This window comes from Ixodes scapularis, unplaced genomic scaffold (genome assembly GCF_016920785.2).
Source record: "Ixodes scapularis isolate PalLabHiFi unplaced genomic scaffold, ASM1692078v2 PGA_scaffold10__122_contigs__length_95168666, whole genome shotgun sequence".
Taxonomy (NCBI): domain Eukaryota; kingdom Metazoa; phylum Arthropoda; class Arachnida; order Ixodida; family Ixodidae; genus Ixodes; species Ixodes scapularis.
This window is the reverse complement of record NW_024609836.1, coordinates 87,923,684-87,942,914: the sequence shown is the minus strand read 5'-3', so window position 1 is coordinate 87,942,914 and position 19,231 is coordinate 87,923,684. Positions and strand designations below refer to the sequence as shown.

At 49.1% G+C, this 19,231-nt stretch overlaps 1 protein-coding gene across 2 annotated transcripts; it reads left to right on the top strand.

Annotated features, from left to right (window-relative positions):
* Positions 1-1,723: 1,723 nt before the first annotated feature.
* On the top strand, positions 1,724-17,702 carry LOC8051939. 2 transcript variants are annotated; one of them, XM_029979243.4, is made up of 6 exons: positions 1,724-2,058; positions 3,485-3,618; positions 4,042-4,318; positions 7,341-7,378; positions 9,725-9,874; positions 17,331-17,702. In XM_029979243.4, exons 2-6 carry the CDS (start codon positions 3,556-3,558, stop codon positions 17,400-17,402), a joined length of 600 nt encoding a protein of 199 aa, XP_029835103.2. In that variant the 5' UTR covers positions 1,724-2,058; positions 3,485-3,555; the 3' UTR covers positions 17,403-17,702. The 2 variants fall into 2 exon arrangements, with proteins under 2 accessions (XP_029835103.2, XP_029835102.2); XM_029979242.4 differs by having other exon boundaries at positions 1,825-2,058; positions 3,415-3,618.
* Positions 17,703-19,231: the final 1,529 nt, after the last annotated feature.

Here is a 19,231-nt window from a genome sequence, read left to right as displayed (position 1 = left end):
ATGCATCGTGGGAGCTGTAGTCTTTCTGCACGCGCGGCAACCCTGCTGGAGGTCTGCGCGAGCAGAGCACGATTGGCATGAGCTGTCTCGTGAACTGGCATCTGCCTCCTACGAACTACAGTTATGGCGGCGTCACGCATGCCTGGAACGCTTGGTGAGATCGGTCTATTCCAGAAACCCTGGAACCATGATTTTGGAAAAGGTGGATGGATTCCAAATTATCCCTTTTAGGCGTTTTTCTCGACGAGAGTGTCTAACGCTGGGATTTGGACAACCCGCACTGTTTCGAAACGGCGAGCTTGACACTGCGGGGGCGGCGTCCGAGCCTCCCGCGACCCGCTGTGTATTTCCGCGGTGCGAATGAACTGGGGTCCGTTCTCCGTCCCGCACAGCCACGCAGGCCCGCATAGCTTGCAACTCGGCAGGCGGCGCAGTTGCGCGGGGCTGGAACAGCTGCCGCCCCGTTCTTTATCGGGGCGCCTCGTATCTCTCGGCAGCAGGTGTGGACGCGCACGAGAACGCGCGGCTCCGACCACAGGTGCGCCTTCCTGACACCCTCGCCTCGCGCCCGTCTCCGGGCAACGTCGGGGCCGTTCCGTCTGGTTTGGGCGCATGTGCACGTTTCGGGTCTGCCGCGGCGTTTGCCCAGGTATATAGATATACGGCGAAAGTTGGGGGTTTTCGCAGGTGAGTGTTCCTCGAACAGGAACCGTTGGCCTTTCTTTATTCGGGTAAGCCAGATGAAAGGGGGTCGATGAGTAGCGCCCTCCAATGAGCGCGCCATCCAATAACAAACGACAAAAAAAAAAAAATGGTGATTGCCTTTTTCATTTTCTCTCTCTCTCTCTCTCTCTCTCTCTCTCTCTATATATATATATATATATATATATATATATATATATATATATTATTTATTTATTTTATTGAAAACACGTGGCTGTTGGATGATAGTATACATGTCGGGTTTCTAATTGGATGACCTGATTGAAAGACCAATGAGCGATGCTGCATTCAGGGTCTTACGCGGTGTACTCTGACCAGTGACTTCTGAGAATTTAGTTACGGGGGGATGCATTTTTTTTTAAGTTCGCGGGGGAGGGTTCGCCTTTCTTCATTTCTACGATAACTTTCGTCGGTGTTCGAGCCACGTTGACGCAAGACTGAACCAAGTAACAGCGTTTAGTATCGAAAACAACGATGGTGACATTTGAAAGTAACGACGTTGACCATAGTAAAAATGGAATAATAAAAAAAAAAAGGACGACGATGAAATAAGTCAATCTCTTACTCTTAATTTTTCCCGTAGTGTCAGGGGAGAAGATTGCGCCCATACCGTCGAAAGAATGTACGTTTCTGATTCGTGTGCGTTCCTGTAACTTGTATTTAGACTGCACGCGTACAACCAGAGGTGGCCTTCTACAACGAAGCGTCTGAGCTCCTGCTCAGTAGCGGCTTGTCATAGACTATAAAAAAAAACCTGTCCGTTGACTTTCCCGCATACTGCGCAGGTAGCCAATCACGGGACTAAAGAATCCTAATGCCAAACGCCAAATTGCCATTTGACCCGAAAAAAAAAAAAAAAAGACGCGCGCCGGTCAGTTTTTTTTTATTGTTTCCGATCCCCTTTCTCGGGTCCTAAACGTTCGTCACTTGTTACGGATGCTATCAATGATACCTGCGCAATGTAGGTGCTTTTGAGTGTCATGCCTCGGTCATCTACACTGAGGCGTCTTTATGAAGCGGGCATGGCAAGGCTGCGTTCTGATTGGCTGCCTTGCCAGGGGCAGTGCGGGATCCGACCACGCCACGTGGGGTCGCTAAGCTGTTGGCGGTTGAATAGGCGCGCAAACTCGCTTTAGAACGTACTTAGAAGCTCGGTGTGTACGGCCGGATCGAACTTGGCAGGCCGGCGGCGGCGGAAGAGGTCTGGCTTGGAGGCGGAACAAGTGTCTCGCTTCCGGTAATGCGTGTATCCGGACAAGCCCCGACTGAGCCGATATGGGAGCCGTCGCGGCAGCTGCCACGTCTCCCGCTTCCCGACGTTTGAACCTCGCTCGGGTAAGCGACGCACATCACGCCGGAGACCCGCGTCTAGGATAGCGGTGCGCGCACGTACAGTACCGATAGGGATGTTTTCGTAGACCGCGTTTCTTCGTCTGCTAAGCCCTCCGCAACGAAGAAAGCGCTACTGCGCCTGCGCGTCGATCACGGAGAGCGTTGCGGGACGTCGAAAACGGTCTACGAAAACTCCCTGATGTCTCGGCCCACTATCCCAGTTAATCCTGGTGCTCAGTTCAGAAACGGGCAAAGGTGCCGCATATTTTTAGCGTTGGTGTGTATGGCGCGGGCATTGCTCGCTTTCCGAAGCGACGAACATGCGTGTGCCGGACCTTCTGGGAATGGCCTGCCGAGTCACTCTTTTTTGCCATCGGAAAGTAGTCGAGGCGGCCGCAGTGAGTTAAGTCTGGTGGCACTGGACAGGCGGCCACAGTGGCTGGTGCAACACCTCCGAGGTAACAAAGCGGTAGTGCTGATAGAGATGTCGTCATCAGCGAAGGCTAACAGTGGGTACAGGTTGAACACGACGATTGCGTCAACGCTCGGCTCAAACGTGACTCGAAGCCGAGCGATGACGCAGCATGTCAGCCCTACGGCCTTGTCTTCAACGCGGTGTTGGTTGGTGCCGAACGAGCGGGAGCGGTGGGCGGCATACCACGCCTCCAGCGACCAGCTCAGGAAGCTTGGCTGGCTCAGTGTTTATACGCATTTCACGGTGAAGCGGCAGTGATCGAGCGGCCGTTGCCACCTAGATAAGCAGAAGGCCTCCTTACCACCATCCCAGTCAGATCGATCGAGGCCTTAGAATGGGCACGAGTGCTGCGTCAGTGTTCGGCCGGGGCTCGTGCCCAATCAGCGCGTCCAAGGTCGGACTCGGGCCCAATAGCCGAGTTAGCGCCATCCGACTCTGATGACGTTTCACGAAGGGAAAACAGGCAATGCGGAGGCTTTGATTATTCTAGGTGGTGTTGCCGTTGCTGGACTGTGAGGATCGCGCGCCGAGTTGTGACTTTGTAACTATTCAAACGGCACCGCGATACACTAGCAACACCAATCATTGATGTTCGTCTAATCAGCTCGACCAATGAGAAAACTGCTCGATCTCACGTTCCAATAGACACCGAGCCCCAAATACGCGTTGGCCGTATAAAAGACGGCGACTTCGGTGAAGCCGTATGCAGGCCCCTGACAGAGCCTTTGATCGCGCGAGGGCAGTCCAAAGAATAGTGAGCAGGCATCGACGGTCGCGTATCGCTCCTCTGCAAAATGCGAACATCTGTTCATTTGTTTCCCTCACACCTTCCCTCACCCCCGCACCGGCGAGCAAGTGCAGCTGTGCTTTGCTCCGCGTTTCAGGACGAGGCTGCGTCGGGGCTCTCGCTCGTGTCTCATTAGGCCTTTTTCTGGGCTTCCGGTCGTTTTGAAGCAACTTGGCCAGTGAACTATCGTCACCGGATCTAACGAGGAGCCTGCGGAAGTCGGATCTCGGCAGCCGCCATGGTCGGAACCCGGCGCCTTCTCCTCGTGGCAGCGATGGCCTACGTGTTGCTGCAGACGCAAGTACGACACGTTTATCTTCCACCCCTCGTAGGACGCCATTTGACGTGGCCACAGCGACCACGTCGTGGGGGGGCTATACGGGATCGGCTTCTATTGCACGAACGTATGCACATGCAAGTGTCCGCGAATCCATCAGATCGTGTTATTGTAACATATCTCGTCGCCTTTAGCCAAGGTAGGAAACAAACGCCCTCGTGGTTCTAGAGGGATTCCGCCTCTGTTAGGGTCCAGACACCTTAATTGCATACCATTTGGAAAACTGTCCCTTTGCCGCTGTTCCTTCTTCTTGGAGGGTTGCAAGCGTGGCGTTATTATTTTTCTTGTTTAGTACGGAGGCGGGATCGATCGGTATTTGCCACGCCCCGTATTCGTCGTATTTTTAGTGTCCAAGCATTTCTGACTTGTCCGGTTGCAACCCGTTAGGTTTTGGCAGGGAGTGCGGACGTCGACAGCGCCATCCAGAAAGCGTCATCGGGCGACGGCAAAGTCGGCAGGGTCGACCCTCCGGGAACCACTGGGAAGCCCGTCGGGAGCAACAACACCGTGCCAGTCCCGACCGCTGCAAACCAGAGTCTGGCAGCGGCGGGCAACGGAAGTAACGGGACTCGGGCGACTACGCCCTCCCCGCCTACAAGGGGGCCTGGAGACGCTGTCTTGCACTTCGGCGAGGATCACGACGCCGTCGACAGAACTCCCAAGAGTAAGAAATGCCCGAACCGATCACTCGCGGAAGGGTGTACTCAGAACGCCATCATTGGTCCTTTTTTTTTTTTAAAGCACGAAATGCGTTTTAACGCTACCCTTTAGTCCTGAAACTTTGTAACGTTGTCCGTCCTTGCATTCATCGCTAAATTTAGCGGGAAAACTGGCGTAACGTGGCCTATACACCTTAGGGAAATTGACGGCGCGTGATCTATCCGTCAACTAACTTTTCCCGCTAAATTTAGCGGGAAATTGACGTCACGTGACCTATCGCCAGTTCAGTTACCCGCTAAATGTAGCGCGGAAATTCAAGACTTGTGACCCAGATACCAATTCGGCTTTCCCCGCTGAATTTAGCGGGGAAAGCGACGTCACGTGACCTATACAACCATTCAGTTTCCCCGCTAAATTTAGCGGGAAAATATATACCACGTGACATATACATTTCCCTCACCAGTTCCTTATTCGGTCTTTCTTGCGTGAGTTGAAACGTGGTGGCGCCAGTGTGCAAATACTAATAGGCCCCCTACCACTTCCGGTTCTGAACTAGACGCTTCGCAGTATTTGCGAAATCAAATGTACGCGCTATCTTCTGGAAATGGCCACTTAGAGCGGCTCAATGCACTCTTGCGATAAAAAAAATTATGAGTAAAAAATTAGGAAATGCACGTGAACCGGAAGTGCGCCGGGGCTACCCAATAGATGGCACCACTGAGTTTGTTGCCAAGCAAAAATACACGTATTATAGAAATTAAAAAAAAAAAAAATCGCTGCCAATAAAAAAAAGAAAATAGTTTAGCCAATGACAAGGGCGAGCTGTATTGCAGTCCAATGGCTCATGCGGTTTGCATGGCAGAAAGGCGTCCGCCTCTTGGACCATCGACGTGGATATTGGAGCACGATGTCCCTTGTCACTGGTGACCAAAGCAAGACCAATGAACTCGAGTGCAGCGCTTATCCTCCAGGCAAAAAATGTAGAGTGACTGCTGCGACATTTGCGCCAAACTGCCTCATCACATTTCGTCAGAATGTGAAAGCGACGAAATTGCCCAAAATCCTAGTTCCACTTTATTAATACTGAAAATAGGATTTTACAGGCCCCGCTATACATAGCCGGCGGTAGGCATGTGCGAATTTTCACTTTTTTTATGGTAGTTTCGCATAATTATTCGGTTTTATCGCTGCATCGAACACTGACACTACTTCATGGTCTGTTTTGGCAAGTTAGTTTCGTAGACTGCGCTTCTCATCGCGCACTGATCTACTGGCCTGAACTCTGAAGCCACAACCGCGAAGTAGGCGTTTTGCGTACAATGGATGGATGAATAAATCTGGCTGAGCCCTTTGGATCGGGCGGTAGCTTACGCCACCTAGCAGTACCTTGTTTCGCCGCAGCGCACCTTAGTGCTAAGCGGAGGATGTCCCCCGAGGACGGAAAGTTAGACATGCGGGCGTCGGATATATTCAAAACATTAAAACCTCGTAAGCGTTCATGTAATAACTGTACACCCTGCAGCAAACATTTCTGAATAAAACTGCGACTGTGATACTTTGACGGTATCTTTTCAGATTCGACATTTAGCGAGGATACTTGGGTATTGCGAGATCTAAATGTGTTGCTCTATAGGTTTATTTTATGTGCCAATTCTGTTATTTAGACACAATGTAGGTTGCATATATGTCCGATGACCAAGAGAGGAACCTAAAACTAGAATCCCTGTATAGAAGCTTCGGAATTAGCTTAACGCGATCGGCAGGATTGTTTCTAAGAAGGCATCTACAGTGATGTCTCCTTAATATGGACACCTCCGTCCCCCCAAAAAATCGTCCATAATGTGAACTGTCCATAAAACGAGACAAAAATTCCCTTATTTTCCTAGTTTTTCAAGGAAAATGGCGTCCATATAACGGGGTATATTAAGGAAACATGGCTGCATCATTCACAGGCCGATTTTTGTTATCATGAAGTTCTACATAGGAGATGGTTATTAATGTTTATAATATATTTAAAAAAAGCTTCGATTTTTATCTGAATTAACAATTGCAGTATATTTTAAAACTCACGTCGACTCATTTATTGCTATAATTTTTAACGACGACAGGATGCCTTTCGAGGGTAGTATTTCCTTTATTTTAGTGCTTTGTTAGACGGCTGTGTTCCGACATTTGGTTTGTCAACTGACTTTGTTCACCACCTCTGGCCTTGGCACTGTCAATAAATAACTTACCCTTTAAAGCTCGGATAAAACAAAATCGTCTGTTCTTCTAACATTAGTTCGCTGGAATCTACTATTTTATTTACCTTTCATTCCATACCTAAAATAGTAATTCGCAGCAAGCAGTTCAATCTTTCCTTCATCAATCTTCACGTGCATGGTGTTTCTACCAGCAATTGAACAATTAGTCTTGTGTTTGAGAAAATCAAAGCAGCCGTGATGCTAACGGCCGCATACAAGTGGGACGGCAAAGCAGACACCGCCTTATAGTTGGATAGGTATAGGAATCAGTCGCAGTGATACGAATAAAAATGAAGTGTGCGCTGAAAACGTTAGGTGCTCCAAAATTGCTATCCCATGAGTGATCCATCACGTATTTGTTACACACATGTATGACATGTGCGGACCAAGTGCGTTCCAAACGCTTCATGTGAGCAGAAGAGTTCTCGTACGACCCAGCTGTGAGCGTGGTACAAACAAGAAACATCCGGCAGAAGAGAACCGCGCACGCTCAAAACGCGTTCCGGAGCCCAAAGCCTGCGGAAGGGGATCATTTCGGTCACGAGAGGATGAGCCAATAGAGAGTTTTAGTAGATCGTTCCGATACCTCCGATAGCCCCGATAACGATACTATGCATGCACAAGGAAGGCGGTGGCGGAGTATCGGGTATCGTTATCGGAGTCATCGGAACGATCTACTAAAACTCTCTAATTACTCCTACACTAATCAACTGTCATTCAATTTGTCTATATCCCTATAGTAGGTTTCCAATAGCCAAATTCTGGTGTGTTTCTTCTTCGCAGCTCGACATTATTTCTTCTCATCCTGGTTAACATGGAAGGTAAGCACCACCTTTTATCCTATATTTCTGCGTCGTAGATGTTTCGAAGCAGAACGAGCTTCCCCAATACTGAATGGCCGCTCGACCACGTAGACCTTAAAGGCTGGTTCACGCAGTACAGTTTTCTTACGTTAGGAAAGCTAAGGCCACGAGTGACCGGAACCTCTGCTTCGTATGAAGCGGGCCGCTACCAGTTCAAGGCCTGGCATGCGACATTCCAGACACCAATGTTTCCGTGATTCATAAGTAGGCTTCAGTGTTTTCAGATAATTCCGAAAGACTCCAAAAAACACTCTCCGGTAGAACTTTGATCCATTCCGATTTATCCGGAAAAAAACTCAAAATTTTGACGTCACGATGGCAAAATGAAAATAAAAAAGACAATACTTTACGAATAAATGTTTTGTGTGAGCACAGTGTCGGCGGTCCTGAGGCCATTTCAGTTCCTTCTGAAATCTCGGACTATTGACGAAACGGAGTTTCCCGTTAACCATCTCCAAGGCTCGTTCGAAACAAACCGTCTATATGTTCGTATGGGTAACGGCAAAAGTCACTGCTCCGGTTTCCAGTTTGCATCGTACTATCTTGGTATTTTAGAGACAGGAGGGGTCGTGTTTTTCCGACAGTGAAAGCTATGAGCCTTTCCTCGGAGGGAAGGGCAGGGCCGCTCGAGCTTCTTTGCTCCCCAGCCGACAAAGTTCAGGGGTTTAGTTATCTCAAAGCATTAACCTTAATGTAAGCGACACGTCCTCGCAAGAATTGTCGTGGGAGAGTAGTTCCAATGCTAGGGGCAATGCCATATGCTGCTACAGACATGCGATTCGATACAGGTGATCTTCTTAGCCATTTAGTGTACATTTGTGTCCCAGTATTTATTTTTATTTTTAATTAAAAAAATTAAAACAAAGAAAAGTTAAACTTTAAATTGAAAAAAAAAAGTGAACGCGTTGATAAGTTTCGTATTTTTAGCGAAAAATAAACTCCTAAAACACCCTCCGTATTTCACGAAAACTAAACTCCGAAGACAAAATCCTAAAGGCGTAACGTATAAGGAAACGGGACTGTGTGTAACTAAGAGCGTAACTGAGAAAAAAATAGGCGAAGAAAGAGAAAGATATCCTATGTCTGCAGCAACATTTCCCTCGATCCTAGGGATAAAGTCGGAATACACAGAATACGTTTCCGCGGCATTCTTTGGGGCTTTTGGTGGACTTGTGGAGTTTTTTCTCTTTTTCGGTTATACGAATAGAAAGTGAGGGAGAGAAGGGGATGAGACGTCACAACACCGAGCGCAGAAGACGCGAAGCTATAGTTGTCTCTGTGCCTACTTCCTGTTCGAACGTGAACGCCGGCCATCGGCCATCGGCGTTCGATCGCGCTCCAATTAACAGTCACTGGGGAGAAATGCAGCTAGCTTTGCAAATCTTTCCTATCGCGTAGCCGGTAACATTAAAGAATAACCATCTTTTGGCGTTTAGTACTAGATTTCTTCTCAATCGATTACTATTTGTTCCCAAATATCTGTTCTTTTTGCATAGCTTGTTCTACGGAGTACGTCATCTCGTAACGGTTTCCGTGCCGTCACACTCTCCCCAAGGGTCCCAGCCCTATTCTAGTTAAAATGGCGTGTGTGTAACTGGGGAGCCCCAAGAGAGCCAACTAGATTTCCATTTCAGGGATTTATATCAGCTTCTTTCTGGCTATTAGGGTCAACAGGTGAAACCGTTTCCACACACAGCCACAGTTCACTCCAAGCGGAGCCTGCGGTGGGAGCCAGACCTCCCTCTGGTCACGTGATCCCGGTCTTTGCGATTGGGTGCGAGTGGGATCACGTGGCCAGATACAGACGTACGGCTGGTCCAATGAGTATCGTGCCTCCACCACACTGTCAGCCAGCGGAGTTTATCTCCAACTCTTCGGTCCTGCCGTTATTATTCACCGGATACGTCCTCCCAGAAGGCGCATCGACCATTGGTCGTCCTCTAATGCAGTTCAGCCAAGGTGAAGGACGACCGCTAATCACGCCCCCGTACACTTACTGGGAAAAGTTGCCTCTTTGCCAGCGAGGCTGCGGGACCAGAGGGGATTACCGCTCGCGTTCCTCATTGGCTAAACAGACCGAGAGAGGATCAGTGATCAACTCGTGGTGCGCCACGCCGAGTAGTTCCGAAACTATCTTCGGCGTCCCACTAATTAAGACATCGCATAATAGTTGCGTCTCTGCTCAAGGCGAACGGATCCGGGTAAAACAAATAAGGTCAATGAGCTCGCAAAATGTGCCGCTCTGCGCCGTGAGAGCGGGGGTTCCCAGGACAGGCGCCTCACCGAGACGACCTGTCTTCGCAGGAGGACAACTACCTGATGAGCATCCTGATCCCCATCGCCTGCGGCATGACAGCGGCGTTGCTCATCCTCTGCTCGCTGGCCTGCATCGGCTGCTGCCGCAGGAGGTGCCGGGCGCGCTCCAGGCGCAAGCTCCACCGGAACATAGACCCCGTGAGTGCTCTTGGTCCGAACGTGCATGCAAACCGCGGACACCGACCGACGTTTCTCACCCGGGGCCTACACTCTAAGAAAAAATGGAGGAAAAAAGTAGCAACGGCGCGTCTTCCTCCCTTCTACTGACGCGCCCCCAACCGGACGCGAGAAAAGGGGAGGAACGAAACGTTTTTCTCCGTCTCCAGGCAGACGGGAGAAAGCTTTCGCCCTCCCGACTCATCGTCTTTCGGTTTCGTTTTTCGAGCAGGTCGCGCACGTTGTTTAATAAATAGCTGTTGAGTTGATTGAGCTTCAGCGGCACCGAAGGCCGCCTGCAATTCCGTGTTCTAGTCTAAACGTGCAGAACATTTCGGTTGCATTGACGCTTTTATCACTAATTTTATCAAACGAGCAAACGAAGCCGCTGGAAACAGCGAAGTTGCGGAGCAGTGCCAGCAGTGCCACGTACACTGGGGGATGGCCGTCTCCGGATTGCGGGACTCGCGCGCGCGGCGAACCGATGGAACTACAGTCGCTACAGTAGCGAAACCACGCGGAACTGTGTCGACGTTTTCGACGTTATGGAAACCGCAGGAACTGCGTCCAAGACAGGCAGGTTTTGCTGCCGGCTGCCTGGGTGCCTTCCGCGCTGAGTTCGGTTCTGTTTTCCGATGCCGAGTGCAACCGGCGTTCAACGTGGTTCTGTATTTGTGCGTGTCAGCAACATAGCTGCAACATCGTGATGGCAGTGTTGTGGGTTGTGAACAGAAGACTGGAATTATCGCCGATGTGACCGTGTGTTCGCGTATCAGTGGTGTAACAACAATATGAGATCGTAAACAGTCGGGCATTGATGCCGTTGGTCGGGCCGTGATGAGGGGGCGGGGTGTCGCAGGTTGACACTCCGCTTTACATTAAAAAGTTTAATACCACTTGAGGGATTACGTGCAATCGATCAACGTGCGGATAGTCATGTTGGAACGCTGGTCTGAACAGTAGAAGCTCCTATCGCTATCGTACAATGGCCAATATGACTGTCGGAATTGTCTCGTCCCCGAGAGCGATTGCGCTCTGGGACAAGGACTGAACAGTACGAAATCGTGACGGAAAGTACGTATATTTACAGTATGGAATTCCGGCATTAAAAAACAATAGAAGGTAAAATCGAAAAAAAAAAAGCTGCCCTTTATTTTGCTGTTTAAATATACTACGGTTCCTGGAGAAACTGCCTTCCAAGTGGCGCGCTGGGATGAGCGCTAGACGTTTTTGGGCTCGCCACGGCGTAGCTCCGTACACTGAACACCTGCCGCAAGTCGCGGCTTTGACTGCATTCAAGTTGATCGAAAAGCGATTTCTCAGCATGTGAAGCATCACTTCCAGCTGAGTGAATATCCGCTTTACAGAGATTAATTCAAGACGGCAATTGCAGCTTTGCGCGAACAGCACAAATAGAAAAACCAATAGAAATACAGGCTACGACGTGCCGTGTGGGGAAACAAACTCATGGCTTCGAACCGCATTAGGGCGGCTCGATTTATAGGCTTTCAAATAATTACGGCTTGATCGAGCGTTTACTTTTAATAAGAGATTCATCCCTTGAGCCATTTAAAATAATTTCAGAGGTATGACATTGCTGGGAAAAAATCAACATGCTGGGAATATTTTTTATTGCTTAGGGAGTCACCGAAAAGTTCCGTACGTTCAAAACGACCAGTATAAAAGGCAGAAACGCAGAGCACGGGTGTAGTGTTCGGGTTAGTGTGGTGTTCCGTTGTATTAATATTTGTGTGTGTGCCGTGTATGTGCTCAATGTATGTTCACCTAATGCTTGTAATAAGTGTAGTGTGTGTGTATAGTAGAGGATCCTCAAGCGCAGGAGAGCGGCTCTGAAGCGCAGTAGTGGCCTGAAAAAAATTAATTATTTTTTGTAGAACATGAATTGGGCGGTACCAAGCGCCACCTAGCCTAGCTGCTTGCAATTACTCTGCTTGACCCCGCCATCTGGTGGCTAGCGATTTAACCTTTCACGCTACGCGATAAACAGCGGCTTCGAGTTTGTTCTTTCGAGAGCGGCTTTTGGTTTCGCGGATTGAGTTTGCCCTTCTCTGTGATGCGCGGTTGACGAAGGAATTGTGACTCGAGGAACACCAAAGGTAAGTCTCAAAGTGCGCGAAGTAACTGGGTATCGGTTGTCTCCGTTTAACATCGCAGTGCCGTCGACGCGAAGACTGAGTAACTGCTTTCGAAACGCAAGTTTCTGTACCTGTGGGGGGAATCTGGCTTCGGAAATAAACACAGTTTGCGGAAAGCTCGTGTGACGCTTTTATTTGCTGCTGCTCTCGTCCCGTACAAGAGACTTAGCGTCCTGGTTAAGCCTTATTGGGCTCGATTTGCTCGATTCGGGGCCGCCATATTGAGATGCAAGCGACAGAGGAACGTTGCTCCCCTGCTTCAGGGACGAACGTTTCTCCCTTTCTAAAGGAACATAGGTTACAAGACCGTTCCTCCCCTAAGGGAGGACTATCCATACCCTTTTTTCTAAGAGTGTAGACGCGTGGGCCGTTGCGTGTGAAGCGCGATACACATGAGCGACAAAGCTATCCGATCCGACGTACGAACCACCAGAGAGACGACTGCTCCGACTCGCCGCACACGACAGCTCAAAAACCTCTTTCCGGCAAAAAAAAAAAAAAAAAACAATTCTCATGTACGAATTAGGGTGCCTCAATGTCCTTCTGTTGAGGGTGATGCCACCCTTTGTAGTACCCAATGCCGACAGCACGCGCTCACGGGTAAAGTACAGAGAAATTGACGAAAACAAAATGTCGTTATGGCACAATCAGCGTCACAAATGCATGCAGGAACACGCTCTTTCACGCGCTTCTGAACAAAAAGTAAAAATAAAAGTGTGGGACAAAAGGGCCAGATGTCTCCACCCTAAGCAAGGCGCACATGAAGGCACCCTAGTACAAACGCAAAACACCACTCTACAGCAAAGGCACTGCTCTCCCTTTTCCCGTTGTTCCTCACACATACAAGGCAACAGTACGGCCCTCCCCCTGTAGGAGGCCGCTGGTCCGAAAAACCCACGTGATCACGAGATCCACGTACCGTCCGGCGACGCTCTCCCTTCCCTTCCACGGCCCCCCCCCCCTCTCTCTCTCACACAAACAAACAAACAAACAAACAAACACACACACACACACACACACACACACACACGCACGCACGCACGCACGCACGCACGCACGCACGCACGCACGCACGCACGCACGCACGCACCCTCTCCGGGAGCCGCCTTTGGGCAATAGTCACGTGGTCGCACTCTGCGGACACGCTCCCTCGCCTCCCCGCTGCCGCCGCCCAGGTTCCGTTCTCGTGTGCTCTCCGTGCCTTTACAGAACAACTCGCCACGTACTTTCGCTTCTTCCTGCGCAGGCGCAATAAAGGGGCGCCCCCGTTCTTAAAAAAAAAAAAAATTGTTTCAGCCAAAAAGTTAATTAAATCCACGTCTCTGTGTCCTATAACACATCCGACATGTCGCACAGTCGTTCCACCAAGCCACACATCTCCTCAGACACGAATCCTACCTCAATTCCCCTGAGAGCAAATGACCCATTGCAAACATTGTAGAGCGTGCACTGGCTGAAGGCAAATCTTCAACAACGCAGCAGCTACCGCTGTCAAACACAGCGCATATTGTGTGGTCGTCTTGTTTCAAGGGAAGCATAGTCCCATATTCAGCGTGACATGGTGCGACGTCACAAACGTGAGTTGTTGCGTGCAGGGTGACTATTGCGGATCCTTCCCACTATTGGGGGACCCGTACAGTCTGTTGTGAGAATCGCAGAAAAGGCCCCAGCAGCACCGAGGCGCATTGGGCATTATGCCGAGCTTTGTTTCTGCGATCGCCAATCTTGAGAGAGATTTCAGTGAGGACAGAAAAATGCTGCGTTCGCACTGAGTGGCATGGCGACGGACTCTGGAAATTCTATGACGGAGCCTCTCCCGAAGTTCGTTCGTAGATTACGACAGACTGCAGTTGGCTTTTACTGAAGGCACTGGGATCCTCACAAAAATGTAGCTAACTGGAGGATCATGAATAGTTGTCGCTAAGTTTTTAACATGGGCCATTGCCTGGTTGAGAAGCTAGAAAGAATAAACCTATATTTGTCACGAGCCTTACAGGTTTGACGGGCTCGATCATTTACATTCAAACGATACAAAATAATCAAATGACGGTGACCTTATTTGGAGAGAAAACACTATAACCTTCTCTCGACTCACAAAGCCTGGCAGTTCGACAACGGAGCCATAGAGTGCCCGGTCGCAGATCTGGTGCGCGGGCACCTGGTAGCACAGAGCATTTCTCGGGGAATCTGAGGCCAGATTCATAAAAAAACTCTTACCTACGACAACTTAGCTACGAAGTTCATAAAGTTACGATCATCGTAAGATGAGGCGAGAACGGTATTCACAAACGCGTTCTTAAGTGAGAGGAGGAAAGTTACGAGCTCTTACGGAGAAACGATGACTTCCGGTGCTGTTGCTATGGCAACGGCGTCTTCGGCAAAACGAACAACCAATTAGAGAGCTAGGCATAGTTCGGAGCACGTGGATTTTTAATAACAAACACAGGCTAACCACTCGTTGATAGACAGCTCTGTGTATGTCCTGTCCTGTCTGTGTGTAAATGTTTAGTGTTCAAGCTGATTCTCATAAACACGGGCGGCCTTTCCACCACCGCTTGCCTGGGGTTCGTGTCCGTGCAGTGGTATATCGACGCTAACACGATTTAAACGCTTCGCTGACTGCTACAAACTCGATCGCTACGAAGTCAACACAACTGTCATCGTTGGTAAAAGCCCCGTGCCAGTCGTTTGCCAAGCGACGTAGATGGAAACAAACCGCCGCGGCGTTTCTCGCGGCCTCGGAAATGCAGGAGTGAGCCGACGTTAAAAAAGATACGTTTGAACTACGAGAGTGTCCAGCAAGAGTCACGCAAATACCTGTTCACACTCGGAGCGGACGCGTGCGTTTGATCGAAGTGCTCGATTCAGACTGCGTTTCGGTAAGCGCTTCGGGACCGATCTTCTACGATTGCAACTCGATACTGACGTGACACTCGGCAAAGAAAGTTTGGACCGGCATCGCGTAGCTCCCACAACTGATATAGCTCGACAGTTAAACATGGCATACTAATAACAAAGTGTACATACCGTGTTGCGAAGGTAATCCATACGGCGTTTATTTGAGCTCTATATCACACAAAACAATTAGGAGATAGAATCGAGGAGTCCCTTTTCGACGACAGCGTTCGTCACCGCTGCCTCGGAAAACAAGGTGATCGAGATGATAAGGGGAATAGGTTGACCTCTGAAATTTAGTTCAGCTATCAAACTATTAGTTCAGCTATCAAACTATTCATACGGGGAGGGTCCACAAGGGTCGCGCGGGCATATTCCATTCAGCAAGCCAGCCGGTCGTGGGCAGACGGTCTTGGCCAAGGACCGTCTGAGCAATGCTGCGCCGGAACGGGTCAGAGTGCCTGCTAGGCCTATATATTCTGCCGAGCTCGCAGCTCGCTTGGTCGGTGGGATCGCAGCCTTTGTTGCCTTTTCCGGGTGTCTGTGGATCCAGCGTTCATGTTCGTCGTGGTCGGTGTCAAGTACTTCATTTTTTTCTTGCTGCTTGAAGTCGGGACGCGCAAAAAGAGCAGGTAGAAAAATAAATGTCCGTTGGGTCGTCGCGACCGAGCAACTGAGCGACGTTGTCGGTCATGTTAATTTGATCGTAGAAAGTGCGTAAGGCAGCTTCGGAGCTGTCGTAGGATTCTGTCGTAACCTGCGCAAAAGTTACGACAATTTCGTTTCGAGAATACGGATTTTCTCTCAAATTTGTCGTACGCATTTTTTTCATCGTAAGTTCGCTTTGAGAATCCGGCCTCTGGTTCTTATTCAGCGCACAGCTTTTGCAGCGGCGAGGACCCGAAACATGAATTTGGAAACTCGACGAGAAAAGAAGCGGTAGTGCGAGGAACGCGAGGAGCCCGAACGGATATTCCATCGCTCGGGACAAGTGTGTTTCGGCGTCTCGCCGCAGCGGGGCGCCGGTTACATGCCTCTTCTCTCATCCATTGTCTGCCGCTCTACCTTTTCAATTTCGGCGGCCACTTCACGTAGCGATCTACCAGGTTTTGTCAGTATATAGGATGCTATGGGAAAACAATTCATCTACTGGAGGAAAGCCACGAAGGTGTCGCAATCATGTCATTTTGCTCGCGTTTTCTTATTGGCTAAACAGGTTAAAAAATACCTTGGGTGTTCCGCTAGCGCGTCCTCTGTGCCATGACGTACAAGAGTCGCAAATAAAACGATTCCATTGTCTCTTCATGAATATACCGCCAAAAACCTCGAAACGGTTAAAAAAAAAAAAAAAAAAATCAGGCAGTCTGTAGATATCTACATTTTAATAACTCTCAACTTTCTATCCAGTCACGTCGTATCGGCAATTTTTAAGATTTTCTTTCAACCTAAGTCTATAGAGTACAGACGATAGAAATACTATAGAATTAATTTCTATCAACACATTTTCAATAAATATTTTGTCGCCATAGTTTTGTTGAATTTCTATAGACTAGAATCAATAGACCAATGGTTCCCAACTATACTGATGTTTCACGGACCCCTTGTGGATTGGCGGAGATGGTGGAGGGCCCAGTTAGAGGTGAGGTGAAGGCAAAGCTATAGGTTAATTATGACAATGCTTTAATAAATGAATATAACTAAGGGTTAGTGCAAAGTAGACTTCTCGCATTACATACACATGAGAAAATTCACCCGATGGGCTTCACTGATGAGACAGGCCTTCGCGGACCCCATTTGAGAACCACTGCGATAGACTAATATGGTGCAGTGCGAAACGCCCAGTTGTAGCCTCCTTGCGGAGGTGGCTTTTTTCGACTATGTCAAATAATTATCGCCTCTTGCAATGCTTCATACTCAGAAAGGCAGGTCATCAACCCTTATAAAACACTTTGTATAAATTATGTGCGAACAAAAAGCAAAATACTAGTAATCTTTTTATCTTCTGTGATGGTCCTCGTTGAAAGTGATTGCCTTTCAAGCGTATGATTATAAAGCGGTAGAGGTCAACACTACTGAATTACTGATGTTATGAGTACAGCGTGGCGTGAGTATTTGCGATGTTTGCGTTGGTACAAACGGCAAGAGGCGAGTGCATGCGAATGCCATGCTAAGCTGGAAAGAGGGCGGGAGGAGTTTGTTTTGCGTACATGACGTTCCCATAATTCGTTGCGCACTCCGTGCGCAACAGGTCTTATCAGCTCTCGGCGCGGACTCGGGTCCAGTCGCGCTAAAACATGGCGGCCGCGGCCAAAGCTGCTTGACGGGGTTTGGTGGAGGAAACTGTTCCCAAACTGACGCACCAACGGCACTTTTCCGATTCCTTACAGAAAAGCATCCGCAAGCTGAAGACTGCCGACCGCATCAAGCTTCTGGCCGCCAGCTCGGACGAAGAATTCTAGTTCGCGCACTGCGGGCACTGCCGAGCCTCAGCGCGGTCCTGGAATTAGTACTAACGCCCAGAGTCATTATGGAAGCCCCTTGCCAAGTGAGCGGGGGAATGGATGAGGACCTCTAGTCAAACCAACTCACGCTTACCCCCAATAACACAGTCCCTGTTTCACCTTTTTCTCATCACCGGTACATGCTATCCCTCCTTCACATTAATTCATTCTCTCGCAAACCGTCGATGGTGCTGGCTATACTCTCCTCTTCCAATCACTTATGATTTGTGGCTTACAAAGTAAACAGACGTCTACGTTCGCTCTCGTACCGGTTAATACCGAAAGCCTTAGCATTCATTTTTTTTGTATGTGTGTGTGTGTGTGTGTGGGGGGGGGGGGGGGGGGAGGGGGCACAAAGAGTATACCTTTAGCGACCGCCATGCAGGTATGTTGAGCTGGAACGAGAGGGCTTTCAAAGCATAAGCTGCAAACATATCCCGAGGCTGTAATCGGTTTGCCCATGGCGTGACAAAACAGGATCAGATCCAATCAAGCCGATCGTGGGCACCACCACCTCGCCATTATCGTAGGAGAGGCGGCGGATGCGCGCGTTTTGCGCACCATGGTGTGCGCATAGTTGGTACACTGAACGATTTACTTCCGGCAGGATTCGGTTGTCGGAGAAAAACTGTATGGTTTTGCGTTTGATGAATGTGCATAATGTTAAAACATTCGATGCACATACAAGTACCTTCATCCACTACACGAGAAAGGGGTGGAGGGGGGTTAAAAGGCCCGTTCACACACTTGCCACTTCCTAGGAGCTTGGGACTTCAAATCTCTTTCGGCGGAAGTAAGGTTCCTTCCTACATACTGAAGCGTAACGCACTTCTCCTCTCCCCGCAGTTTCCTCCTCTCTATCCAGAGTGATTCAACTCGCCCTCCATCCGTGCAATACCACCCGCCGCCATTTTGGTGCGAGGCCCACAAGGCGCGCACCTATGCCTGCCCGGCCGTACTAGATAATTATTGTTTTTTTAATATGAAGACAATTTTGTTTTTAACATGAAGAAACTAGCGTTTATGCACCTTTGCTGTAGTTCTAAAGCACAGGAAGACGTCTCCATTGGCAAATGTAATGACGCGAGCAGACTTGCAGTCGCTAGAGTGTGAAGACAAGCTTTCTCCAACTCCGCTAAACCCAAACAATAAAAAAAAAAAAAAAAAGGCAGTGTAGTTTTGATTATTTTGAGACATCGACATGCACTCCGAAAATATATTGCGTTTAGCGGTTTATTGCAGAAAGTGCCGAGAGCAGGCATAGGAGAGAATGCCCTTCTTCCGGCTAGTAAATAGTTTTGTGGATTGTAGGCAAGGACTGCGTTGCTAGCGGGAGCTTGTGCCGTCACTTTGAGCATGGATTGAGAACCCGCCCGCAATGTTTAGCGCACGCTCTGCTAAAACTTTTTTTTCTTTAGTATCTTGAACGAATTGCGTTTGCAGACTCGGCATCACTCGAGTTAGGCAAATACAAGACAGCACAACGCGAGCAAACCCAGGACTTTTCGGAAATATTTAGCATTACCGATCCTTTAGCCAAACCAGCAACTTGGTTTACTTCGTACAAATTTTATAAACACCGAATACTACCGCATATTCATCCGTGCGCATGTACGCAAGTGCGTACATGCGTACGGATGAATATGCGATGTCTGCTTTTTAGGCGCCTCGTGTATTTATCTACCCATCAAATGCACTCATTTCCCTCGGAGGCAGTCGAAACTTTTCCGACCGATCCGATCCGGTGGAGCCACTCTCTTCGTCGCTGAAGATTTTCTTTTCTTGAC